Source organism: Psammomys obesus, unplaced genomic scaffold, assembly GCF_907164565.1.
Source record: "Psammomys obesus unplaced genomic scaffold, mPsaObe1.curated_primary_1811, whole genome shotgun sequence".
In the NCBI taxonomy this organism is placed as follows: domain Eukaryota; kingdom Metazoa; phylum Chordata; class Mammalia; order Rodentia; family Muridae; genus Psammomys; species Psammomys obesus.
Genome location: NW_026590062.1, coordinates 9,548,599 through 9,575,158, shown reverse-complemented (window position 1 = coordinate 9,575,158; position 26,560 = coordinate 9,548,599). Strand labels below are relative to the sequence as shown.

Sequence of the window (26,560 nt, the reverse complement as noted above, 5' to 3'; positions counted from 1 at the left end):
CTTTTACACTTGATAATGAAGTAAGACAGACACCAGCAGGTAGGTTCCAACACACTTCTTTTCTATTTAGTTTTTCTTACAGGCTTCTTCTAGCTTTTTTCTCCCACAATTTATAGACCCCAGCAAAATCTTTCAAGAAGTATAAAAGTTGTAGTATGATTACATCTTATTTTTCTTTCAGTGAATGATTACAATGAGTATATGTAAGAAAAGGATATTTCCCAATACCTCACACGATCAAATGTTTTATGTGTTATGGATGAAAGGACAAATATGAAAACCAAATTATTTCTAAGAACCCATACACATCTGTAACTAAATAGTGTGAGCAACTGAGGTAATTTCTCAGCCAGTTTTTTTTTTTCTTTACTGCAATTTGCAGTTAGAGGGAAAAAAATCAATTATCTTAAAAGGTAATCTTATTAAAAATCTTAAAAGAATCACAAACCTAAACTTTTATATAAAAAAAATCAACCACTTCTACTTTAAATATTTAAGGTACGCATCTACTCATTAACAGTTGTTATGAAATCATATCAGGAAGCTGAGGGCAAAAACAAGTATAAGGGAATGAATTGTTATCTTAGTCACCAGCCCAGCTTGAGAGCGTCAGCCATAGTCTCTGTTCTTTGTTCACCAACCTCAAAACGTCCCTGGCTTAACTATTAAGAGTGTACTTTTTCTTAACTTCAAATTGTTCGCTAAGATTTTCTGCATCACAGACAACAGCAGAAACATCTTTACCTAACCTTGCTAAACAGTCTATTTTCCTAAATTCTTTCTGAGGGTAGCGGTCACTGCTAACAATCTACATCTCGAGGTTCTTTTCAAGGGTGGCGGTTGAATCTTTGGTCTGCTCCAGAAGCAATGCCTGAAAGAGATCAAGCATTGTTATTGTGAGTGCCAGGGACACTGCCCAGTGAGGGGCTAGAAACCCCCTTGGAGCTCTCATACAATTCCTGTATTATGAAGGATGGGGTGACTACAAGGGCAACAAGCAGAGCCATGCTCCACAGCAGCGTGGAGTCCTCAGGAAGCGCAGTCGTCAGGGCTCTGCCTCCGGAGGCACACCCATCGTGGTTGTGCTAACTGGTGGGGCTGCATTTTCTGAGTTCTGGAGCTGTTTTGCTGTTCCTCTTGCATGGCCTTGACATGCAGCCTCCACAGAGACTGTGAGGTAGATACTATTGCCATGAAGTCCCGTCTGACAGATGGGAAGCATGAGCAATGAGCTCCCATCAGTCCAGCCATGCAGCAGGTGGGGTCTCTGTTCTGTTCTCTGGCCTGTGCTATAGCTGGGGTGTACATGAGAACACTGGGACACAGAGAAGGTAGGCAACTCACTTTCCACTCACGGCAGCAGCCTGGCCCCTGAGAGTCCTCTCCCACCCATCCCAGTCAGCTCAGGCTGAGGGGCCTCACCTTCACCACCTTGGAGACCCTCACACGGTGAGCAGCGCCTTGGAAGCATCTCTCCTTCAGGAAGGCACATATGATGTTGATGGCTTCTCTGACCTCGGTACGGAACCTGGTGTTAGGAAGGAGATGATCCTCTATGAACTTGTCCAGCTCCCAGGCTGGGGTTCTGCTGAGATCCATTCCTGGGCCAGGAGTGTTTACCGACTGCAGCATTTCCTCTGGAACCTGCTGCCCTTTATCTCCGTAGCTGGTTTCTATTTCCCAGGAAGGGTGGGGCTATGCAAAACAGACCCTGGCACCTGCCATGTCCAGTGCCTGGGCTCTCTGACGCTCTAGTGTTTACCAGCTGCATTTCTTGGGATTCTCAAGCCCTCAACACAGCGGGCTGAGGACCAGGAGGCATGAAGCATTTTAAACATATTGTTTCCTTCTTGGTCTTCTATAGTTACTAAAGAAAAATGGTTTTAAAGTCTTCTAGACATTTAACAGCAGCAACACACACACACACACACACACACACACACACACACACTTCGCTAAAACAGGAAGAACAAGTGAAAAAAATTTCAGAAGATTGTGTGCAATTTCACCATGGCTGTGATGGGTTTGTGACAGGTGACTGGTCCACACTGGGATGTTATAATGAGCTGTCTGTAAGGCCATGGCTGGCTTGAAGTTCAGCCTTCAGATCTTGCAGTTCCCTGGGTTCTCGGAGGCATGCCCATGTGGCACCATTCAAGGCATCATCCAAAACAGTCTCACTGGCCTCCACCCCAACCTCCATCTGTCCATACATAAAGGATGAAGGTTTCATATCCTCTCACATGGGATCTCAGCTCTTTGCCCAGGATGGATGTGAACTTGGGGATCTGCCACGTTGACCACGCCCCTTAAGTCCTGAGGTCACAAGGTACGACACTCTGCCCAGCTGTAACCGCTTGGATTCTCAGTCAATCGCCACTCTGCACTTCAGTAACATAAGGTGCTGACTTACGCCAAGACCATTATGAAGGAGCCTGTCGCCATGCCACCTTTCCCTGCCCAGCAGAAGTGGATGCTCAGCATGGCAGAGTGCTCCACCCCTGTGATCCCAAGTCCTGGGAGGCTGACAAAGAAGGTGGAGATTTCCAGGCCAGCCTGGGGTACGTGATGAGGCCCTGTGTGACAAAGTAATAATAATAGAAGCACACATACACACACACACACACACACACACACACACACACACACTCCTAAATCACCGTTGGAATCACTGCAGAGAACAAGGAACAGAATCCTGAAGAAATAGTCTAAACATTGGCTCTGCCCGTGGTTGTGCCCACAAGCAACGGGTAGCTTTAAGGGATTATTATTATTTTTTTTTTTTTGAAGAAGCAGAAGCTGTGGCTGTGTGGTTCAAGGTCAGAGGCCAGTCAGTCCTTCGAAAAAAGTACAGTCTTCACGGCCTGGTTGGTAATGGAGGATCCTTGGTGGGCCCTTTCCATGCCTGAGGTAACTACAAGGCTGACAGTCCCGCACACGAATGCCAGGACGGAACGATAAAAGGCCAGCCGAGGTCCTGAGCAGTTCTCGATGAGGGCCCAGCTAATTATGCCTTCAAGTATTCTATCACGTTTATTTCATGTGTATGACCGAGTAAAGTCAGAGGACACCTTGTAGGAGTCAGCTGTCTCTCCTTCCATCACATGGATCCAAACTCAGGCCATCAGGCTTGGTGACAAACACTTATTCCCACTGAGCCATATCACTGACCCTTGGTTGTTGTTGTTTTTGAGACAGGGTTTCATAGTCACATAGGCTAGGCTAGCCCTCAACTTACAGCAGTCCTCCTGCCTCAGCCCCCTGAGTGCCACTATGCCCAGCTCATCTATGCCACTTCTGAGCCCTCCCATGTGTCTAAATGAGTGTCACTCATCCCAATGAGGCCAACATCCTGGACAAGTCTGCCTGAGCCAGGGGGTCCCAAGCTGTAAGATCCTGAGTTACCCTCTTGGCCACATAGGAACAACTGACCAGCTCGGAGCACTGGCTTGTGCCTCTATAAGGACAAAACATAGTGAATTAAGAATTTTCCTGGCTTTTTTGTAGAATATTCTTTGAAATTTTCATAATATACGTTCAATGTGTAGTAATCAAAATCACCTTCCTTTGCCCTCCCCCACATGATTTCCCCCAAACCCTTGCCATATTTCCTGTCACTCTTCTAGTGAACAAATCACTGAATCCAGTTAGTGCTTTTCATATTCACACAGGTGTGAGGCCATCCACTGGGATGTAGGCAACCTGACAGGGACCACACCCCTAAGGAGAACTGACTCCGTCCTGGCTGGTTTCCATGCCAACTGATGCCAGCTAGAGTCATCTCAGAAGCAGGGACTTCAGGTGAGAAAATGCCCCTATAAGATCAGAGTGTAGGCTAGCCAGCAAGCAGCACCCTCCGTGGCCTTTGCCTCTGCTCCTGCCTCCAGGTTGCTGCCCTGTTTGAGTTCCTGCCCTGACTGCTTTTGAGGATGAACAGTGATGTGGAAATATGAGTGAAGTAAACCCTTTTCTCCCCACGTTGTCTTTGGCCACTGTGTTCCAATACAGCAATAGAAACCTTTCCTGCAAAAACGGCCATCGACTGTCAACAGCTCCTCAGCTAGAGGTGGGGCTCATGAGCACCTCTCCCATCCAGACTAGAATGTTGACCGGTTTGGTCTTGTGCAGACAACCTCAAGTGCTCTGGGTTCATGACTGCAGCTGTGTCCGGGAGACCCGGATTTGCCCCAGTCTTCTCCCACCTTTCCATGCCCTCTTCCTCCATGTCCCCTAAGCCTTGGGAGGAAGGAGGTGTAGTGTAGATGCCCCATTGATGCCCCACTCTACAGACACTGTTCTCTGCTTCAGCTGTGACTCTGTGTTAATCACCACCCACTGTGCAGAGATAACTCCTGCTGAGCCCAGGGAGCTGCACCAGTCTGTGGGTATAGAGATGCCCAGGGCAGCCTGATAGATACTGTGTTCATCTATCAACATGGCTGCCGTAGCTTCACCCCTGGGGACGGTGAGCTTCTAGACATGGGTTCTTGACCAGGTCTGAAGTACCTGGTAAGATTTTTCTCTTGAGGCATGGGCCTCAGATCCAATCAGAATGTGGCTAGTGATCCCCATACCATCTGTGCCACTGTGGCATGAATGGGTTTATCTTGCCAGGTCAGTTCTTATTGGCAGGGTTCACAGACAGGTAATACTGTTGATGGCTTTAAGTGGTAGAAAGAATGAACAATATTGTTCACCTGGAATGTTGTGGCTGGCAGAGGATGGTGAAGCTATGACGACATACAGTTAAAATATGTCCACATACAGTTAACCAGAGCAGATTTCTTTCAAGGTGGAGCAGAGATGTCTGCTCTGTGGTTCACAACTGAACCCTGGTTTTGCTGGAAGAATGAATCTTTCCCTTTCAGCAGAATTTGGTCCTGTCTGGTTGGCATGGTTGTGGGGTCACATTCTGCTTACTTATGGGGCAACAACTGGAAATGAAGACATTTTTCGATAGCTTCTGTAGTCTTCTTGAGTTCTGCTTTGAAGGTGACGCCACTTACTATAATCGCAGGCACAGGAAAATGTTCACCTTTTCCCAGCAGACGCACAGGATTGCAACAGTCAAAGGTGCCAGGCCTTTTCCTGGAAAAGTGGCACTGTCCCACAAAAGCCAGCACCCTGCTCCTCTTCTCTTTTCTTTTCAAGGATTGTAAGCAGTAGAGAGAGAGGGTGAGAGGGAGAGAGAGAGAGTGTGTGTGTGTGTGTGTGTGTATGTCAGTTAAATTCTTGGGTGCATATTCCTGATGAGCTGAACCCCAGCACCCATGTGCCTGCATCCCAGCACTGGGGAAGACAGACACAGAACAGGAACAAGTATTGCAGGCCACCTAGTCACAGGTAACCACTGGGCTCCAGGTTCAGCGAGATACCCTGACTCAACAACTAAGACGGAAGATGATAGAGGATTGACCTCTGACCCCAACAAGCGAGCACACACATATGCAGAGAGACAGGTACACACACATGCAGAACCACGAACAGATCATCTCAACAAGCCCTGAGCTGCCTGGAAGAAAGGAAATGAGGAAAGAGGAGGAAACAGAAAATGAAAGTGCAGGAGGGAGGTGACTCAGCCAGGCACGTCCTGCCTGCCAGTTCAGGGAGCACCCCTAGAAGCCTAGAGAGAAACGAAACTCTCCTGGGGTGCAGGTCAACATGGACCTGTACCGCACACCAGCCGGAGCTCTGGACAAGCTGGTGGCCCGCAGCCTGCACCCGCTCCCCGAGTTCATATCGGCTGTGCGAGGTGCTCTGGGGGCCCTGGACGTCACCCTGCGGAAGCAGGGAGCCCAAGGGTCACAGAGACCAAGGGTGATAAGGATCGCCAAGGTGAGAGGGCGGGGCACCCAGAGGCAGACATCTGCAGGGTCTCCCTGAGGGATGGCTCAGGGGTTGCTTTAAGCAGCCTCTCTGTGGGGAAACTGAGGAATCAAGCAGCCAAGTTCCACATGCAGGGTAAGGGCCCAGCCGGAAGTTCACCAGGTACCCGAGTGCATTCTATGCTCTCTTAAAGGCTGCCTCATCCACTCACTTACTCAGACTCTTGACCTCACACTGCCTGAGCCTCACTGATCTGAGGCTGGCGGGGAGGGGTCACACACTCACACCCACTGGGACCCAATCTTTGAGAAAATGCTAAGCAGCAACAAACATGACCTGGCTAAACCCACACCAACACCCTCAGTCCTCATGGTTCCTGAGGGAGGGATTACTCCCAACTTCATGAATGGGGAAACGAAATCTGGATTCAGTTAAACTACTACCCCAAGCTACACTGGGTTACTTGAGTGTTGTGCCAAAGTGCCTCTGTAATCTTTGGATGCTCAGAGAGCTGGGCAGACATGCTGTGATCTGCCTTAAACCTGGGATGCAGGGCCATCATGGGGACCTCGGAGGGGCGGGGTGAGCCTAGGGCTTGTCCTGGGTAGGTCTCAGGCCTCCTGCTGGCTCCTGAGGCTGCATCTGAGCTAGGGGTGTGGAAGGAGGCCTGGGGCCTGGGAGATGCAGAGCTGCCTCAGTCTCTCAGATGTGGCTAAATCCTTTCTGGGGAATGGGAGATGAGAGCAACTTCTAGCCTCCTCCTAAGGCCCAAGGACAAACAGAAACAATCCACCAAAGGTCACTCTGGGGAGCCAATGACCCTACTGGGCCTCCTTACTGAGCCTAGAGAAAGGGGTGCTTACCTTGAAAGGCCTCACCGGGAAGTCTTCACCAGGAGGGGTGAGGCCTTCCGGAAGCTGCACAAATGTCTCCCCATTTCCCTCTCTCCCCTTCCCAGCCTATATATCCCAGGCCAGAAGCAGTTAGGACAGAATTGCACACAGCAAGTGCTAGGGAGCAGCTGGGTACTCAGGTGAGGGTCCATGAGGGATGTAAACACTCAACAAGCCATCATTTCAGACCTGACTTGGCCCCTGAGTACTGGGATTCTGAGTGTGGGCTACCACAAGCCATCACAGGCCACCACAGACCACAACTGGCTAGAAAATCTTCTCACAGATAGAACAAGGAAAGAACAGGGTTAATGGGTGAAGACCTTTAACCTCCTCGTGGCATAGGTTCGGAAACCATAATTGATCCCAGTACTGTATGGGAGGAAAAGACCCTCTCTCCTCATCACTGAGGTGTCAGCTGGGACCTCACTCTCCTCTTTTGGCTTCAGGGAGGAGAGATGAAGTAGCCCCTCCCTGTCTTTCCATGTTTCCTTTGGGAGGTTAGGATGTGGTGGTACCTTCCCCCCAGCATCCTTAGGGAGGATGGGGTGCTCACTGTGAGACCAGAAACTGCCCAACGACCATTTCCTCTGGTATTTCCTATCCCTCCACACACAATTCGAGGGTCAGCAGTGAGGGGCCTGGCAAGAGCCTCAGACTGAATGGGACCCATGCCAAAATCTGACTCTAGCTGTCCTGTGCTCAGGCTCACATGCCTGTATCTGCCACCATGTGTGGCCACACCAGGGCGGTTGTGTGCTGGGAGCAGATAACAGGGAGGGGCACAGACGCAGAGCATGGGGCATGGAAGTCTTCTTCCTGAGTTCTGGAAGCTCTGAGGCCAAAAACCATCAGAAAGTTGTGGGCACTAGGCCTGTCGGGGCATATTTCTGTGTTAGCTGCCACAAACAGGGTGACCTTGACCACACTTGGTTTTAAAGGGCTAAGAATGGAGGCCGAAGGGACATCTCAGTGGTTAAGGCCTTTACCACACAAACATGAGGACTGCAGCTCAGATACCCACAACCCACAAAAATGCCAGGCGGACGTGGTAGCCACCTGTGGCCCCAGCCTTGGAAGGCGGCCACTGGATCTTGAGCACAAGCTGGCCGGCAGCCATATTGGAGAGCTCTGGGTTTGGTCCCGGGATCCTGCCTCACTGAGGAAAGTGGAAGAGTGATCTGAGATGTTTCCTGACATCAACCTTGGGCCTCCACAAGCACACACACATACACATGTGCCCTATGCACGTGTGTGCCCACACATGCAAATGTACACACATGTGAAAGTGAAAAGGAGGGGGCTGGAGAGATGGCTCAGAGGTTCAGAGCTCTGATTGCTTTGGCAGAGGACCTGGGTTTGTGTCCTCACATCCACATGACAGCTCACAACTGGGTGTATAATTTCAGTTCCTGAGAATCCAGGACCCCTCTTCTGGGCTCTGCAGGCACCAGGCACACATGAGCTACACATACATATTCATACACATGAAGTAAAAATAAAGATTTTAAAAATAGAAAAGAAAGGGGTGGTGGGATTGGAGCCAGGCATCAGTGAGTCATGGATTTACAGATTAAAGTCCTTAACCTGAGCTCAGGCCTCACTGTCCTGAGCAGGACCCAGGCTCTGCCTGGTATTAGGTACCAAGAGCTGTGTGACTGCCCCTCCTCAGCCCACAAGCCCCACACAGTCTGTCAGGAGCCCCCATGGAAGGTAGAGCTGGAGCCAGTCCCCAGCTGTCTTTCTTCTTCACAGGGAGGAGCCTATGCCCGGGGCACAGCTCTCAGGGGTGGCTGTGACGCCGAACTTGTCATCTTCCTCAACTGCTTCAGGAGCTATGGGGACCAGAAGACCTGTCACACAGAGACCCTGGGTGCCATGAGGGTGTTACTGGAGTCCTGGGGGCTGCACCCTGGGCCTGGCCTGACTTTTCAGTTTTCTGAGCCAAAGGCACCTGGGGACTTGCAGTTTCGTCTGGCTTCGGCAGACCAGGAAAACTGGATGGACGTTAGCCTGGTGCCTGCCTTTGATGTCCTGGGTGAGGGGCCCTGGCCTGGTCCAGAACTGGAAGCACCATCATTAGGAGAAAGATTGGCCATTGCATTCTGACCTTCTGCCCACTTGCTGTGTGACCGAAGACAGCCTCTAGCCCTCTCTGGACCAAGGGTTTCTTGCCTGAATGTATCAGATTGAGGCGCGGAGGAGCAAGGAAGGCCTAGTACCCCTGGGTCTGTGGTCCTGGGGCAGGTGCCTGGCCCTCACTGGGCAGCTCTGGCTTCCCTCAGCCTTGAAAGCAAAGGCTTTTATGGTGACCCAGGCTACTCTCGGTGGCTTTATTGAGAATTCTGAGTTCTGTAAGATGCTCTACCTATAATACGCGAGACGTATTCCAGAATACGCCATCATCTGAATATGAGAGTGACAAAGTACAGGGCCGTTGGTCACCTGCGGCCAATTCCTAATCACAATAGCCAGGCCCCTGACACCCCAGTCTTAACCAGAAGTTCCTCTCTGTTTAGTCACCTTGATATCCCACTCTTCCTCTCAGCCCCCAACATCCCTGCCTCCAAGTCCCTCCCCCCAAGTCAGCCGCCATCCCAGAGACAGACTGAGTTCAGCGCCTGCAGTGCCCTTCCTAACCTGCCATTCTTGCTGCCCCCAGGACAGCCCCGCCCTGGAGTCAAGCCCACACCCCAGGTGTACTCCTCCCTCCTCAGCAGCGGCTGCCAGGCTGGGGAGCACGCAGCCTGCTTCACAGAACTCCGAAGGAGCTTCGTGAACGTTCGCCCAGCCAAGCTTAAGAACTTAATCCTGCTGGTCAAACACTGGTACAGACAGGTGAGGCGGCTTGGGTGAGTCCTTCCTGCAGCCTAAGACTGGTTGGCCCCTCTTTGTTAGTAGCCATCTTATTCTCTCTCTGGGAAGCACCTGCTCTGTTCTTTGTCTATGGTTTTCTCTTGTGAGCTGCCTTCTTGTTGATTCCTTGGTGCTCTTTACATACTGAGGATACTGATCTTTATTTACTTACAATAACGCGAATGTGTTCTCCCAGTCTGTGGATTGTACTTCTGCTGTCTTTAAGAGACATTTGTCATTGAAAATAGTTGAACTTAAATGTTAGCAGGTATAATAATTTCTTCGCTGAATGATTAGTTCTGTGGGGATCTTAAGATGTCTTTCTCTACCCACACTTTCTAATGAATCCCATGAATCTTCGCACAAAGCGTTCTTGTTGAGCTTTTGGTAATGAGTTTGGATCCCCCAGCCTCTGAATGGCTTCCTGATCTGTTTACTCTTGTTTAGCAACTCAGATGCAAAGGTGGTTTGTGGGGTGCCCTGCTTCTGCCTGGAAATGAGGGAATAAGCTCCCCCCCCAAATCCTGGGACACATACCTTGGCTTCAGTAAACCACTCATTGTAGGCAGGTCTGGGTGTAAGAAGATTCTGGGTTCTAATCCTGATCTTTATTTGCAATTTGGCCTTGGACAAATTCCCAGACTCCTTTGGGCCTCTGTTTCTGCCACTTGCCCCTAAAGGAACACACAAATCTTGGGTTCCTCCCACACAAGTAGGAGTCTCCATAGGCAAGGCAGGTCTCTGGACCCAACCTTAGGAGGAGAAGAAGGGGGAAGATAGGACATTTGAAGCCAGCGTGGGCCACATAGCATGACTCCCTTCAAACAAACCAACCAACCAAGAGAGCCGAGTGTGGAGAGGCATACCTGCCACCCCAGCTCTCGTGAAGTAGAGACCTTGGGGTTCAAAATTGCCCTGGATTGCAGAGTAAACCTCAGGACAACCGGGGTTTCGTGGACTCCCCTTTCAAAAGGACAGGAAGATGAAAGGGGAGAGGAAATCAGGCCACACTATGGAGCCAGGCTTCCTGGGTTCTAGAAGGTTCTTCTGATACCTGAGTGGTGTCTGTCCCTGTGCCCAGACTTATTGATGTGCCATACACCCAGAAGACAAGGCAAATGGAGGAGAGCAAGCCTCTTCTGGACAGGCAGCGTGTCTCCTTTAGGGGCACGGGCCCCTCCTTCCCTAGTGTGTGGGGTCCCAGGGACACAATACAGACTCCGAAGTCATGTGTCCAGATGAGGAGAGACAGGGCCCAGAGGAATGTGTGATGCACACCCACCCAGTCAGCCCTGTGCCACAGGAAACAGCGTGACTCCTTGGCACCCTTTTCGCTGGGCGCCCAGTGTACCATCTCCTTCAAGCCGACCTCTTTTGACTTGGGGAAAGCAACCAGCGTCAGGCTCCCTACTGGCTTCTCTCTGGCCACCCTTCTCCTGGGCCTTGACTCTCATTCCTTCCGGTCCCCTCATATCAGTCAGAAGATAAGAAAGACTGGGGGCAGGGCTGCTGGGCCCTGGGGTAAATGGGAGGAAGCCCCACACTGCCCCAGGTTCAGGCCGTGGAGGGCTGCGGCGCCCCAGCTCTATACACCCTCACTGAGCCAAGCCTTCCCTGCGGCTCCCAGGTACAGACGCAGGAGGCCGTGAGGGCCACGCTGCCCCCCAGCTACGCCCTGGAGCTGCTTACCATCTTTGCCTGGGAGCAGGCCTGTAGGAAGGATGCCTTCAGCCTGGCCCAAGGGCTCCGGACTGTCATGGCCTTGATCCAGCAAAACAAGCACCTCTGCATTTTCTGGACGGAAAACTACGGCTTCGAAGACCCCGTGGTTGGGGAGTTCTTGCGCAGGCAGCTTGAGAGGCCCCGGTAATTGCTCCCCTCCCCTCCCCGCCTCCGCCTGCTCTCCTGTCCTTCACGCTAGAAAGTAAACTCTAGGGGGAGTTAACAGAACCATACCCAGGGCTCATGTTGTTGTACCTGTTTGACTTGTGACACTCATACACTGAAGATGGTTCACACGTGTGAAGCCACCACCTAGGCCACAGAACCGGCCTAGCGTGGCAGCGGGCCCTTCCCAGGCAGCGGCACCCCACAGGCAGCCCTGTTCTGATCTTCATCACTGAGTCTTGACTGGTCTTTAAGCCTGACGGACAGAACCTGGCAGCGTTGCCCTGCTATGTCTGGCTCCTCCTCCTTCACATTAAGCCTTTGTGATCCATCCATATAGTTGCGGCTGACCCTTTGTTGATGCAAAGTTTTTCTTTGTGTGAGTTTGTCATGCTATGAATTCCATTCTGCTCCTTGGGAATTTGGGGTCTGTGTAGGGAGGACTCATGAACAGGGCTGTTGTGAACAGTTTTGTGTGCATTGGTACGTGTGAACCAAACGACTGTGTACACCTAGAACAAAAACGAACCTATGCATCCTGAATGTGGTGTAAATTAGAGTTCCTGGGGGCGGGCCCTGTTTGCTCTTATGTACCTCTGCTGTGTAGCTGAATGCCTTAGGTTTTGTTTTGTTTTGTTTTTTTCTATTGCTATGAAGAAACACCATGATTAAGGCAACTTATAAAGCTTATAAAGGCAAAGCGTTTAATTGGGGCGCACAGCTCCAGAGGGTGAAAACATGGCAGGCAGCATGGCAGCAGGCAGGCAGGCATGGTGCTGGAGTAATAGTTGAGAGCTCACGTCCTGACACACAGGCAGGAGGAGGCAGAGGGCAAAGAAGAGGGATAGCTGAGGGGCTGAAGACAGTCTTTGAAACCTCAATGACCACCCCTACCCCCAGTAACACTCCTCCTCCAACAAGGCCACACCTCCTAATCCTTCCCAAATAGTTCCACCAGCTGGGGAACTAGTATTTAAATATGTGAGCCTATGGGGGGTTGTTCTCATTCAAACCACCACCCTGGAGTTCAGGACCTGGCTCCGGCAGAGCAGGGGATGTCATCCTTATGCCAGTGAGGAAACCCAGGGCCAGAGGAAGGAGGTTATCTGCCCCCACAAAGGGACAGGTCATCCTCCTCACTCTGACCCTTCTCACTGCCCGGAGCCTTCTTGTCTCTGGAATTACAGGCCCGTGATCCTGGATCCAGCTGACCCGACTTGGGATGTGGGCAACGGGACAGCCTGGCGCTGGGATGTGCTGGCCAAGGAGGCCGCGTCCTGCATTAATCAGCAGTGCTTCCTGGAGGCATCAGGAGTCCCAGTGCAGCCTTGGGAGGTGTCTGTGAGTAGGGGAACAGCGGGCACCTCAGGCTTTTCGCTGATGTGCCAAGGGTTATTGGGTGCAACGGTCGGAGGGCGAGAGTGTCTCACCCGTCATCCAGCTCGGGCCTCGGGGAAGAGCTCCTGTGGCGATCTGTGGTGTCCTCTGCTCTCTGGGTTTGCCCATCCTCCTAGAAGCCAGCAGGGCGTCTGTCTTGCTCTACACTAAGGCACACAGCTCCCATAATTTCCTCCCTTCCCCAAGCCTCAGTCAGCTCAGCTATGGTCAGAGGGTCTGAGAGGAAGGCTGGGTGGCGAAGCCTCTGCTCCAGCTGCTGAGGCTCGGTCACCACCTCCCAGGGCCTTCTCCATGCTGGGATTTTGGGTTTGGACCACCCCATCCGACGAGGGCCTAACGAGGCCCTGGAAGACAAGAAAGGCCATGGTGCTGTGCTGCCAAAGACAAGGAGCCTGCAGCCTTCCGATTCAGCTCCAGGGGTCCCAGAAGCAACCACCGAGGCTGTTCTGCCCACAGCCTGTAAAGCCAGCAGAAGCCTCAAAGCAGCGCATCCAGGGACCGTCGGGAAAACAGCACCGAGTGTCTCAATTCACGTTAGGATCACCCAGAGCACCCCATCCTCAAACGCACCTCCCCGCCGCTCAATCGCAACCAGCGTCTCCACCGCTGGGTCAGAGATGGTCCCGGATCTGTCGCAAATCCCCAGCAAGGAGCTGGACTCCTTCATCCAGGACCACCTGAAGCCGAGTGCCCAGTCCCAGCAGCAGGTGAGGCAGGCCATCAACGCCATCCTGCGATACCTCCAGGAGAAGTGTGTACACAAAGCTTCCAGGGTCAGCAAGGTGAGTCCTAAGGTGAAGGTGCTGTTGGGATGCCTCCCCGGAACCACGGTGGGCAGAGAGGGTCTGCAACAAAGCCAAGCATGGCCCAGGGAACCAGATGCCCAGGAGCTGCGGTTTGCTGGCTGGATGTAGACCAACGGGCGCTCCTTGGCTTCAGAGGGAGTCACGTCCTAATTTGAGTTGGAAACAACGGTGTAAACCAAAACTACCTTTATGAGTTTCAGCGTCTCCATACGTCCTATGCCATGGCTAGACTGGCTTGCCCTCTGGTGTCCCATGCTTGCAGGAGTCTCTGCTGGTCATGCTCATCTGGCATGGTGGCCACACTGCTGGGCCACGGAAAGTCAAGCCAGTTAAGCTTGCTTTTGCTTTGTTTTCTTCTCATTCATTCATTCATTCGTTCATTCATCATTATTATTATTCTTTAATGTTTGGAACTTATGTTTTTGTTTGTTTGTTTGAGACAGTGTCTTACATGTAGCCCAAGTTAGCCAGGAACTCACTATGTAGCCCAGGTTAGCCTCAAATTCCAGGCAATCCTCCTGCTTCAGCGTCTCTAGAACTGGGATTGCAGATATGGGCCACCATGTCTGGCTTGTTCTGCTGTTAGCACTACAGTTTTGTTGTTCATTTGGTCTGTTGTCTGACTGACACCCGGGTCTTGCTACCCCAGGCAGTGGCTCTCCCACTGAGCTACACCCCTAGAAGGTGTCTAGAATTTTGTTGCTGCTTTAAAATCACTGTTAAAACAATCAGATCACTTCTCTCTTGCTCTCAAAAGTCTCCTGTGTTTCCCCTGAGGGCTTCGGGGCCAGTTCTGGCTGCTTCTGACACTCTCTGGTCTCACGCTGACCACTTCTCCAGCCCTAGGTTCACCCATGGGCTCATTATGTTCTTCCCTAGAACATGTTCTCCTTACTTCCCCCTCCCCCTCCTCCTCGGCTGGGCTGCCTCACACACCCGCCCTCTGTTAAGACCTGTCCAATGACTAACCATGGTATTTAAAAAAAAAAAAAAAAATCAATCTCACCAAGCCTGGTGGCATATGCCTGTCATCCCGGCACTTAAAGGGCGAAGGCAGAGGTTCTTGAGTTCAAAGTCAGCCTGGGATACATAGATGGAGAGATCCTGGCTCTCTCTCTCTCTCTCTCTCTCTCTCTCTCACACACACACACACACACACACACACACACACACACACACGAGCCAGTGTGTGCAGTCTGAGACTCCAGTCCCCAGCACCTTTCCAGCCCTGGCAGATACTAAGCAAAGCCCAAAGCCAGGGAGTTTCTGTTCGTCAACTATAGCGAATTAAGCTCCTGAGCGAGTATGTGGGTGAGAGCTGAGTGGCTGGCCGGGTGTGAGTGGCTCAGCAGAGTACACAGGGCCTCACTGCTCTCTAGGACCTGGACACTCCCCCTTCTTGTGGCAGTGTGCTTAGAGGCCACAAATGACAAACGGGGATGGAGCAGCCATCGCCTAGCCTCCCTCCCAGTTACCAACCACACGGTGGTCCGACCCAGCAGGCCCCTCAGACACAACTCAGCTCTAAGAGTTGGGCCCCTCTCCTCTGTCGAGGTTCAGACCCAGCATCACAAAAGTCACATCCCTGGAGGGTTGGGACTTCTGGACAGTCCAATGTCTGAGCTGCACTTTCCTCCACAGGGCGGCTCTTTCGGCCGCGGCACAGACCTCAGGGGCGTCTGCGACGTGGAGCTTGTCATCTTTTACAAAGCCCTCGGGGACTTCAAGGGCCAGAGGTCCCGCCAAGCAGAGATCCTGTGTGACATGCAAACCCAGCTACAGGTCTGGTGTCGGGACCCGGCGCCTGGACTGAGCCTCCGGTTTGCTGAACAGAACAGGCCCAATGCTCTGCAGCTCCAGCTGGTGTCCACAGACCTCAGCAGCTGGGTGGACATCAGTGTGCTGCCCACTTTCGATGCTGTGGGTAAGACAGTTGCAGGTCCCCAGGGGACCAGAAACCGTGGAACGGGGTTGGGGTAGGGGTGGAGGGAGGGCAGAAGGGCTCCTGTTATACTCCTTGGGATTCACTGAGCACTGAAAATCACTCTGGACGATCTTAAAGCAACCATCAAGCCTTCCTCAGAACTAGCCACCTTTGCAGCTGTTTGAATGTTGCCTCCCTGTTTTCTCTCTTCTCTGCCCTCGGGCTATTTGCCCTGTCTCTGCTGTTCTCTTGATTTCCCCATTCATTTTATTTTAAACTGGGTCTTGATAAACAACCCAGGTGCCATCCTCTTCCCTCAGCCTCCCAAGTCTTCTGGGATCATAGGTGTATGTGTCTGAGTCCAGTTTCAAATTGTTGGGTTTTTTTTTTCCTTCTTTCTTAATTTTTGTTTTATGTGTATGAGTGTTTGCCTGTATGCTAGATGCATGCAGTACCTGCAGGACCCACAAGGGGGTGCCAGATCCCCCAGGCTAGAGTTACACAAAGTTGTAAGCTGCCCTGTGGGTGTCAAGAATCAAACCCAAGCCCTCTGCAAGAACAAGTGTTTTTAACTGCTGAGCCGTCTCTCCAGCCCCCCTTTCAGGTCATTAACGTGCTAAGTTTCCCATCCTTGGGACACGTCCCTCTACAGTGCTGGATCACGTCCTCATTGGTGACTTGTTACGAGAACTCCGTGGGTGGATGGGACATTCCTCTAATCCACTGGATGAGAGTTAGATGAGAGCCACCTCTCCAGCCTCACGGGCCCCTTTTACACATGAGAAAACTGAGACCCGAAGGGGCAGTCCACACAGCCCACCTCGCTCCAGAACTCATTGCAGAGTTGGGGGGAGGTGGTGAAAGCTGTGAACCAGATGGTGTATCCCTATAATCCCGGCACTTGGATAGCCGAGGCAGGAGGACCGCTGCAAGTTCCAGGCCCGCCTGGGTTACGTCTTCTAAGACAGATTGCCAGTTGGGGTGTCATCTGATTTTCTAGCTCACGGCTGGCGGCTGTGTGGATCATTAATGCTCCATTACACCTGAGCCTTCCGTGGGTGAGCTGGTGACACGCTCTGGCTCTGTGCTTCTGCAGGGCCACTGAATGCCAGCACCAAACCCCAGCCGCAGGTGTACTCGTCCCTCATCAGCAGCGGTTGCCAGGCGGGGGAACATGAGGCCTGCTTTGCAGAGCTCCGAAGGAGCTTCGTCAACATCCGCCCAGTCAAGCTTAAGAGCCTGATGCTACTGGTCAAGCACTGGTACCGCCAGGTGCGCCCTCTCGTCCCTCCCAGGGAGCCGCCATGCTCATGGTCTTCACCTCCCAGGGCCCGCACTTTCCTAGTTGTACTGCGTCCTGCGCAGGTTCTAGAACCTTCTTCCTTGCGAGCCCTTCTCTGAAGTCTAGCCATTGACAAAACCAAAAACCAGCTCTCCCCTTAAAGGGGGTGAGAGTTAGTTTAACCAGTCACCAAAGTCCATGTTCCGTGGGGACAGTTCCATGGCATCTTATGGTAACAGAATAAAGAAAGCTGGGAAACCAAGATGGACACATTGCAGTCCTCATTCAGGTACACTCCTTGAGGGAAATACCACCCAAATCTGAGCTCCCTGTCTCACAGTCTGACCTGAGACAAGTCACCACCCTCTCCCTCCAGACCTCAGTTTCCCCATCTGTAAAACACAAAGCATCGTCCAGGTCAACTCCATGACCAGGTGCTTCTGGGGTTCTCTTTTACCCTCCCTCTGCTTCCTAAAGCTCGAGTGCCAGCTTAGAGTAGGCATCCACATTGACTGACCTCTGGTTGGGTGACAGGTTACCACTCGAGATAGAGGAGGAGAGGCAGCGGGCGCCACTCTGCCCCCAGCCTACGCCCTGGAGCTTCTGACAATCTTTGCCTGGGAGCAAGGCTGTGGGGAGGAGAAGTTCAGCATGGCTGAAGGCCTGCGGACCATCCTGAGGCTGGTCCAGAAACACCAGTCACTCTGTGTCTACTGGACAGTCAACTACAGCGTGCAGGACCCGGCCCTCAGAGCACACCTTCTCGGCCTGCTCCGGAAAGCCAGGTTTGTACTCCACAGCGCCTGCCCCAGCCCCCCTCTTCCTGCTCTCTCCTGGAGACCACTACCCAGGAGGGAGCTGGGGTAGGCTTTGGGTCACCCATCCTGCCCTCCTGTTTGCCTCTGGGTTCTGATGAGGAAGCATGGACACAGGTGCCCCAGAGGACCCCAGAGCCTATTTGAGCAGCACAATAAAACACCATTAGAGTTAAGGGCCAAAAGAGCTGGCTTAGGCTCCAGCCACCATTCCTTCTGGCCCCTGAGTCCCATTCTGGCCCCTCCCAGCTCTCATAACTGACCATTCTTCCCTGTTTCTGCCTGCTCTGCCCCCAGGCCTCTAGTCCTGGACCCTGCGGATCCCACCTGGAACGTGGCCCAGGGCAGCTGGGAGCTGTTAGCTCAGGAGGCAGCCGCCCTGGAGTCACAGGTCTGCCTTCAGAGTGGGGATGGGACTCTGCTGCCACCCTGGGATGTGATGGTAAGAGACGGGGCCCAGGGCCCACTGCGATGAGCCACAGGGTAAAGTGCTTGCCCCCAAGCCCAACAGCCTGAGTTCAGTTCCCCGAGCCCTCATGAAGGTGCAAGGAGGAAAATGACCTCACCGAGTTGCCCTCTGACCTCCACAGATGGTCTGTGGTACAGGCATGCATTCTCCAAGGCACACCCACACTCATTCTACAAGGCTTCATCTCTTAAAGGTCCCCCATCCCCACTGAGGACCCAGCGTGCAATACATGACTCTTTGAAAGACAAATCATATCTGGACCACAACCAATAAAATCTTAGTTCCTTAACACGCCAGAGCCACTAAGCTGGGGAGGAATGGACATACCCAGTTAAAGGTGGGGAAACTGAGGCCTCGTGTCAGTGTCAGAAACAGATCAGGAACCCAGGACCCTCCCGTGCTACTTCAGAACACGCCATCCAGAGGGGAAGAACCCTTGGGGCATCACTGCCTGTGGCTGAGGAAGGACAACACTTGGGTATCCCTGGAATCCTGCTCCGGCCAGCCCCGCCCATTTCTCTCCACAGCCAACCCTCCTTCACCAGACCCCAGCTGAGGACCTGGACAAGTTCATTAGTGAATTCCTCCAGCCCAACTCCCACTTCCTGACTCAGGTGAAGAAAGCGGTTGACACCATCTGCTCCTTCCTGAAGGAGAACTGCTTCCGGAACTCTACCACCAAGGTGCTCAAGGTGGTCAAGGTGAGGCCCGGGAGCTGCAGGTGAGGGAGCTCCTGGGGATGGGACCCCTCTCCAGCCACCTGGTGGGCTCTTACCATGTCCATGCCCACAGCCAAGGAACAAGACAGCTGGTACAGCTGGAAGCCGGGGAGTAGATCCTTTTCAGGCACAGCGCGAGCCGGGGTCATCCACAGGGTACCGGCAACGGCTGTTCTTTCTGGGTTGGATTTTTTTCTTTCTTAACTATGAACACGAGAAATTTATCAGCAGCCCTCCTGACAACCGACCGTCTGATTTCCAAAAAAAAAAAAAAAAATCTACAAAATCTATTATAATAGATTGATGGAGACCTCATTGTTGACCTCTGACCTCCACCTTCACACACGTGTGTAGGCTGTGGAACACCAAAGGGCACTTCAGGGCTTAAGCCATCTTCTGTGTTCTCCCCAGGGCGGGTCTTCTGCCAAAGGCACTGCTCTACAGGGGCGCTCAGACGCTGACCTGGTAGTATTCCTCAGCTGCTTCCGCCAGTTCTCGGAGCAAGGCAGCCATCGGGCTGAGCTCATCTCAGAGATCCAGGCTCAGCTGGAGGCGTGCCGGCAGAAGCAGCACTTCGACGTCAAGTTTGAGATCTCCCAGAGGAAGAATCCCCGAGTGCTCAGCTTCTCGCTGACATCCCAGACGAAGCTGGACCAGAGTGTGGACTTTGACGTGCTGCCAGCCTTCGATGCCCTTGGTGAGGTTCCCAGACAAAGGCCAAGAGGAGGGGAAGAACACGGGCAGAGTGGATCTGGGCACTCGTAGGGAACTGTGCAACCAGTAACTAAGGGCACATAGTGTTCGTGCAGAGGACCTGTCTTAGCTACTGTTCTAGTGCTGGGAAGAGACGCCATGACCGAGGCAACTCTTACAAAAGAAAGCATTTAACTGGGAGCTGGCTTACGGTTTCAGAGGGTTAGGCCATTATTATGGCAGGAATCGTGATGGTGAGCCAGGCACTGGAGAAATAGATGAGGGCTGCATCCTGACCCCCAGGCAGAGAGAGAGGGAAAGAGAGAGGGAGGGGGAGACTGACTGGGCTTGGTGTGGGAATTTAAAACCTCAAAGCCCACCCACTCAAAGTGACACGCCTACAACAAGGCCACACCTACTAATCCTTCCCAAACAGTCCCACCATCAGGTGGCTAAGCATTTACATATATGACCCTCTTGGGGGGCGGGGCCGTTCTCACTCACACCACCGCAGGACCCGAGTTCACTTCCCAGCACCCACATCCTGAATGAGACCGGCAGGCATTCTGACTCTGCGTAGGGCCTGGTTCTTCTTGTATAAACTGGTCTGGTCTGCTTCCACTTAAGTCCTCAGAGCCAGCATGGTGCTTTCAGCCCCCTCTCCCCTGTAGTCCTCTTACTCAGAGAAGGCTTTTTGTCTAATGACTACCGGAGCCCCTCCCTGACAGGGCTGAGCAGGCATCAGAGGAGGTTAAAGACACCACATCTTAAGCTAACTCTCAGCCAAGACTTTCTCCATGGTGGATAGACAGGCAGCTGAAAAGGAGCCAGCCAGAGAATTCCACTCTCATAAGGGATTTAAGCTGGACTGTGCCTCCCCCCCTAAAAAAAATACCCGTGACCTGTCCGTGAGTCTCAGATCATCCTTAGGCAAGGAACACTAAAGGACTCTCAGACCAGATTTCTAAGCTGGCTCACGTTGACTCCCTGACCTTCTCTTCAGGCCAGCTGAGGTCCCACGCTAGGCCTGATCCCCAGGTCTATAGAGACCTCATCCACAGCTACAGTAATGCGGGTGAGTTCTCCGCCTGCTTCACGGAGCTGCAGAGGGATTTCATTATCTCCCGTCCCACCAAACTCAAGAGCCTCATCCGGCTGGTGAAACACTGGTACCAACAGGTTAGTCCCAGGGGCCACCAGCCACCCCATTTCCTCACACACACTCACAGCCATGCTGAGTCCCAGGCACTGTGTCCTATAATACTTTCCTTGGGGAGACAGGATTCTGTTTGGCCACAAGCATAGCATGTGAGGTCCATCACATTCCACCCAGAAGACCTTAGTCTTCCTGTCCATAAAGTGGGGTCAAGCTAGACCTAGTGAAGGCTTGTCACCTCAAGTTACTTAGGAGACTGATGTGAAAAGATTGAAAAGTCAAGGCCGGCCTGGGCTACAGAGTGGGTTCAAGGCTAGTCTAGCCAACTCTGTAAGCAGCCTGTCTCAAGAAGGGGCAGGTTGGGGTGCATTTGGAGGGGTGCTGACAAAGCCTAGTGTGTGTGAGGCCCTGAGCCCCGGCTCCAGAGCACACCCCCTTAATAAAGTAGAGCTGACAGATTATGTCCATGTGCCAAGGGATGGTGCCTAGCACATGGGTGCTCAGTTAAGCTTTAGGGCTCCCGGGGACCCTCTGACTCCTATGTGAGGCGTAGCAGGGGCTGGCAGACACATCTCCTTTCTCCTGCTCCCTCAGTGTAACAAGAAGCTCAAGGGGAAGGGCTCCTTGCCACCCCAGCATGGGCTGGAGCTCCTGACGGTGTACGCCTGGGAGCAGGGCAGCCGGAACAGCCAGTTCAACATGGCGGAGGGCTTCCGCACCGTTCTGGAGCTGGTTGGCCAGTACCATCAGCTCTGCATCTACTGGACTGTCAACTATAGTGCAGAGGACGAGACCATTGGTGACTTCCTGAAGATGCAGCTTCAGAAGCCCAGGTTCGGCCACCCCCAGACTCCTCTACCTCAGACCCATGGTACCCATGGTTCCCTGCCTCACAGGGCAGAGGACAGGAGGGCAGGGCCCACTCTCTGAAACCAGGTGGCTTCCCAGAGTGGTACTTTTAGTACCTGAGGAGAGAGTCAGTTTCCTGGTCGCCTGTCAGTGCGGTTGCCAGATGAAATTAATACAAGACTCCAAGTTCAACTCAGGTGTGAACAAGCAATGAATAGTGTGTTAGTCTGAGTGACTCACACAAGATTTGGGACGTACATAAGGCTTTTTACATTTAATATGAAAGCTGGGCTATGGCTCAGTTGGTAGAGGGGTGCCCTGTATACACAGGGCCCCGGGTTCCATCTCCACCACTGCATAAACTGGGTGAGGTGGTGCTCACGAGGTAGAAGGCTTGGAGAAATGGCTCAGTAGTCAAGAGCACTGGGCTCCATTCTCAGCACCGACATGGTGGCTCCTGACCATCTGTTATTCCAGTTCCTGGGGACCCAATGCTTCCGTGGCACTAGGCATGTATGTGCATAGACATACATGCAGACAAAGCACTCATATGCATAAAAGAATGAAAGGAAATCAAGAGGCTGAGGCAGGAGGGTTTCAAGTTCAAAGCCAGCCATAGCTACGTCATGAGATTCCTGCCTCAAAACTTAAGTGCATTCACGAGTCCTCAGAAACTCAGGTGTAACTGGGCATCTGATATCTGCATGCATTAAATTTGGCGGCTTTACATTGGCAGCCTTTGGGTTACTTAAGTCTGTGTCATTCTTCACCATCTGCCCACCTCTGAAATGGGAACAGAGATAAGCAAGAATGTCCCCTAAACTTATGTTACGTTGACAGTCTGTGGGTAGTGGCAGTGTATGCTGGGAAGTGGTCTGATGCATGATATACATTACCTAGGTAAGGCGATGCTGGGAGAGAGAGTAGCAGAACCAGTGCTGCAGCACTGTGAGTGATTAGTAATGTCTGCCTGGACGAGGCATGAAAAAGCGGTGCATATGCAACGGCTTCTCCCTCCCTCCTTCCTTTTTAAAAACTTTTGGTGTGCGTGTACACTGTGTATGCCATGCCCATGGAGGCTGGAAGAGATCTCCTAGAACTGGAGTTATGGATGGTTGTGAGCTGCCACGTGGGAGCTGGACACTGAGCTCAGGCCCTCGGCAAGAGCCCTCAGTGCTGAGTGATCTCTCCAGCCCCACCCACCCCTTTTGAATAGACTATGAATCCCAGGCTGCTCCAAACTCACAATCCTCCTGCCTCTGCCACTACATCCCACTGCCATCCCCTACCCTAGAGCGTGCCCCTGGGGCACCAAGATTTCCTGGATCCCAGCCCAGGCCCCTGTAATGTTAGATGAGAATGAAGAACAGCCCAGCCAGTGTCACAAGTGGACTCTGTGGGGGTAAGACTGACCCTGAGGACAATTACAGGCCCATCATCCTGGATCCAGCTGACCCGACAGGCAACCTGGGCCACAATGCCCGTTGGGACCTGCTGGCCCAGGAGGCTAGAGCATTCACGTCTGCCCTGTGCTGCATAGACAAGGATGGCACCCCCATCAGGCCATGGCTGGTAAAGGTGAGGGGCCTGTGATGTAGACAGGAGCACCCTCTGGGGAAGGACATGGACGTGGGCGGATATGGTCCTCCCTGTGAGCAACACCCAGCCACGGTCCCTGTGCGCCCTGGGCCTCCACTTCCTGTGTGGTATGTGGGCTCAGCTCTGCAGAAAGGCTAAGGTAACCAGCATGTCTTCCTTCCCACAGGCCACCGTGTGAAGTCTAGAAAGATCAGTGGTCACACCGCCTGACCGAAAGTGACATCAGCCCTCAGCATGGGAGCCTCAAGAGTATCTGGCCAGATTGTGTGTGTGTGTGTGTGTGTGTATGTGTGTGTGTGTGTGTGTGTGTGTGTATATGTGGTGTGTTTGTGAGCAGATCTGTGTGTGTCTGTGTGTCTGTATATGTATCTTTGCGTGTCTATATGTGTATGTATATATGTGTGTCTTTGTATGCTATATGTGTGTATGTGTATGTATGTGTGAATGTGTATATTTGTGTGTCTGTGTGTATATATGTATGTATGTGTGTATCTGTGCATGTATGTATGTGTGTGTATTTTTCTGTGTGTGTGTCTGTCAGTATGTGTATGTATATATGTATGTGTGTGTATGCGTGTGTGTATATGTGTGTCTCTGTGTGCTCTCTTACAGCATCTCCCTTCTGACCACCTGCCAACCCTCATCCCTCCCTTTCTTCCCATTGTTTACCCTCACTCTGGAGCTTCATTGACCTCTACTGTGATGGTCCCAGCACCACGCTAGACATCCCAGGAGCCAGGCATCTCTGAAACTCCAGTCTGCTGTTCACCTATCCTGTGCCCTGCCCACACCCCTCGGCCACTCCCAGCAGCACCTCAGCCCTGCCAAGAAGCCACGCTCCTCCCTGGCCTCTCTCTGCCCCTCCATCCCTCTTACATCCCTCCACCTGCAGAGAGCCAGCTGTGGTCCAGCTCTGTTCTCCATATGATGAGAGACCATGAACACAATGGGCAGTTGTTTTGGTGACTACAAAATACCTAGGCCCACAGCCACAGCCACAGAGTAAGGAAAACGAGGGATAAGTGGGCCTTAGGAATGTAGGAGGGGCAGGAAGAGCTGAAGAGTTCCCAGGCCTCACCTGGGCCCCACACACTTCCTCAGCTTTCCTGAGTCATCACCTGGGAAAGCTGAGGCTTTTTGATACTGTGGTGCTTAGGGTTCACCCACACCCCTGCCAGTCCCCACCCATGCTCTGTAAGTAACCCCAATGAACCCATTGGCTCACCCATTTAGACTCTGGGAATCTTTGTACCCTTTCTGGGATGAACAGACATGTGTTCGTGTCTCACCAGGAAAGGTCATGCGACACCATCCTGCCTCCTGATTGATGTATTTTGTTCCCAAATGCAGTGGAGATAGGAGTCCTGAGGAGGACGAGAAGGAATGGGTTTGCAAGTCCTGATCCATAAGCCTGTATTCCAGCAAGAATCTTCAACTTTGCCACACTGTGGGTGGACTATGGATGGTGTTTGTCTCTCCTCCCCTATCACAACCAGGACAAATGTCTACCAGTCCGTCTTACATGGGAAAATACCTGCACTCTTCTAGTGTCTGAATGACATCTAGGGGCCCAGAGAGTGGGGGGCAGACATATCCTATGAATGTTCCAGCCCTGCAACACGGGAAGCAGGTGGCAGATGCTGGGAGCAGTGTGGCCATGCAGGGTCCTCCAGAGGGACCGCCTGAGGGGTGGACGTGGTATCGATCCATCCCCAGGAGTCCTGAGGAGGATGAGAAGGACTGGGTTTGCAAGCCCTGATCCATAAGCCTGTATTCCAGCAAGAATCTTCACCTTTGCCACACCCTGGGTGGACTATGGACGGAGAGGAATAAGAATCAGAAAAAGGAATCTGTGCCAACCCATCCCCGCTAAGAGTGTCTCAGACAGCCCAGCTTGGCCTGGACCACTACCGGGGATAGGAACCAACAGAGATATAGGGAGTCAAGGATTCCCCAGTCTCTTCTCGGCTTCCACTTATGTCTCCTGCTCTTGCTTCCAGGCAACACAAGGCCCCACTGGAGTTGGTACCAACTTCAGCTCACCCAGAAGATTCACTGAGGCTAGGAAACAGACCCCAGATATGTCTCCTGGTGGCTTCTGTCACATCCTCAGAGCTCTAGACACTGATTCTCAACCTCCCTAACGATGCGACCCTTTCATACAGTTCCTGTCTGTCTGTATGCACGTGGCTGTCTCTGCATGTGGGCAGACCCACTTGGAGATGGATAAAAGAGCAGTGTCTCAGTTCCTAAGACCGTTGGGGAAAAAATGTGCTTTCTGATAAGCTTAGGTGACCGCTGTGAATGGCTTGTTCAACACCGGAGGGTTGAGGCCTACAGGTTGAGAAGCACTGCTCTAGACAGATGTGGCCAGCAGAAACCTGTTTCTGTGGAAGCTAGCAGCAGATGGGCCACCGGCCTAGCATCCCAGCGTTAGACCCAGTAGCCACGTTGTTACACATTGTTATTAAGTCTCCATACTGCAAACCATGTTTCTGCTTAGGCTGAACTTGCAACCCCACGATGCATACCCAGCCCTTTGCCTGTCTAAACTCCTAACCACGGTGATGACTAACCTTCCATGTGATGTACCTCACAGGCAGCCTTGAGCCCTGAGTCCCCCCACCCCTTTCTGTCCTGGTGCTAATAGCCAACCACCTCAATAGCTGCTTTCTATCAACCCTAACCCTTCTCCATAAAAGGAACCTCAAAAGCCAGTGAGGGGCTGCTCTCTAAAAATCCCAACCTAGGGGGAGGCAGTCATTGGCTGGTCCCTTGTGTACTTATAAATACACCTTGCTTTAATCAGACAGTCGTGGAAATATGCCCCCCTCACTCCCCCACCTCAGGTCCAGCCCCAGCCCTTGTCCCCACCACACTGACCCTGGGCTCTTTTGTCAAAATGGCTCCAGAATCAGGATAATGAGCCAGAGTAGGGGAGTGAGGCGACGGCCATCTGGGTGGCGGGGAGGCCTTGCTGACCTGAGCTCCTCAGTATCCGACAGTGGCCACCATGCTGGTAACAAAAAGATGCTGTTGAGCTTGACTCAGGCCAAAGCCGTAGGGAGGAGGCCCAGGAGGGCACAGCGAGGGCTGAGTGAGGGGAGCTGAGGCAGGGTCGCTGAGAGAGTTAGTGTCCCCTGCAGCCATTTCCTGTCTGTGGCCTCCCTTAGGGGGGGAACTGCAGGAGTCCTGCTGCTCTCATGGTTCCTTTCCTGGAGCCAATACTTTGCACTCAGTTGGGCTCTGAAGGCAACTTCTCAATACAAACTCACTGCACCTTTCCCAGTGAGCGTCCCAGGAAGCCATCTGCCACCTAGGACGGCCACACTGCAGTATGTCATCCTTCCTCGGAGGAAGATGCTACACATAATAGTTTATGAGAGGC

General features: G+C 52.5%; 2 protein-coding genes across 4 annotated transcripts in view; one reads left to right on the top strand and one right to left on the bottom strand.

Moving 5' to 3' along the window:
• The window catches only part of LOC129675862 (2'-5'-oligoadenylate synthase 1A-like), a 17,867-nt gene extending 16,236 nt beyond the window's left edge, over window positions 1-1,631 (bottom strand). The window contains exon 1 of the mRNA XM_055605983.1: window positions 1,423-1,631. Within this exon, the coding sequence (XP_055461958.1) occupies window positions 1,423-1,599 (177 nt within the window). The 5' untranslated portion in view covers window positions 1,600-1,631. The remainder of the gene's footprint in view (window positions 1-1,422) is intronic.
• A 3,990-nt stretch (window positions 1,632-5,621) lies between these two features.
• Oas3 (2'-5'-oligoadenylate synthetase 3) lies at window positions 5,622-24,781 on the top strand. 3 transcript variants are annotated; one of them, XM_055605898.1, is made up of 16 exons: window positions 5,622-5,835; window positions 8,475-8,757; window positions 9,382-9,557; window positions 11,203-11,441; window positions 12,650-12,803; window positions 13,142-13,642; window positions 15,308-15,590; window positions 16,687-16,862; window positions 17,407-17,657; window positions 17,985-18,129; window positions 18,684-18,857; window positions 19,287-19,572; window positions 20,572-20,747; window positions 21,400-21,557; window positions 23,004-23,151; window positions 23,339-24,781. In XM_055605898.1, exons 1-16 carry the CDS (start codon window positions 5,662-5,664, stop codon window positions 23,348-23,350), a joined length of 3,336 nt encoding a protein of 1,111 aa, XP_055461873.1. In that variant the 5' UTR covers window positions 5,622-5,661; the 3' UTR covers window positions 23,351-24,781. The 3 variants fall into 3 exon arrangements, with proteins under 3 accessions (XP_055461873.1, XP_055461872.1, XP_055461874.1); XM_055605897.1 differs by having other exon boundaries at window positions 21,319-21,557; XM_055605899.1 differs by lacking the exon at window positions 5,622-5,835 and having other exon boundaries at window positions 8,712-8,757; window positions 9,387-9,557; window positions 21,319-21,557.
• The last annotated feature ends 1,779 nt before the right edge of the window (window positions 24,782-26,560 follow it).

Excerpts from the sequence above, each read along its gene's own strand:
- Oas3 (XM_055605897.1), top strand. The coding sequence starts at position 5,662 with ATGGACCTGTACCGCACACCAGCCGGAGCTCTGGACAAGCTGGTGGCC. Across the intron at positions 5,836-8,474 it reads GGGTGATAAGGATCGCCAAG|GGAGGAGCCTATGCCCGGGG; the intron begins GTGAGAGGGCGG and ends TCTTCTTCACAG. Across the intron at positions 18,130-18,683 it reads TGCCACCCTGGGATGTGATG|CCAACCCTCCTTCACCAGAC; the intron begins GTAAGAGACGGG and ends TTCTCTCCACAG.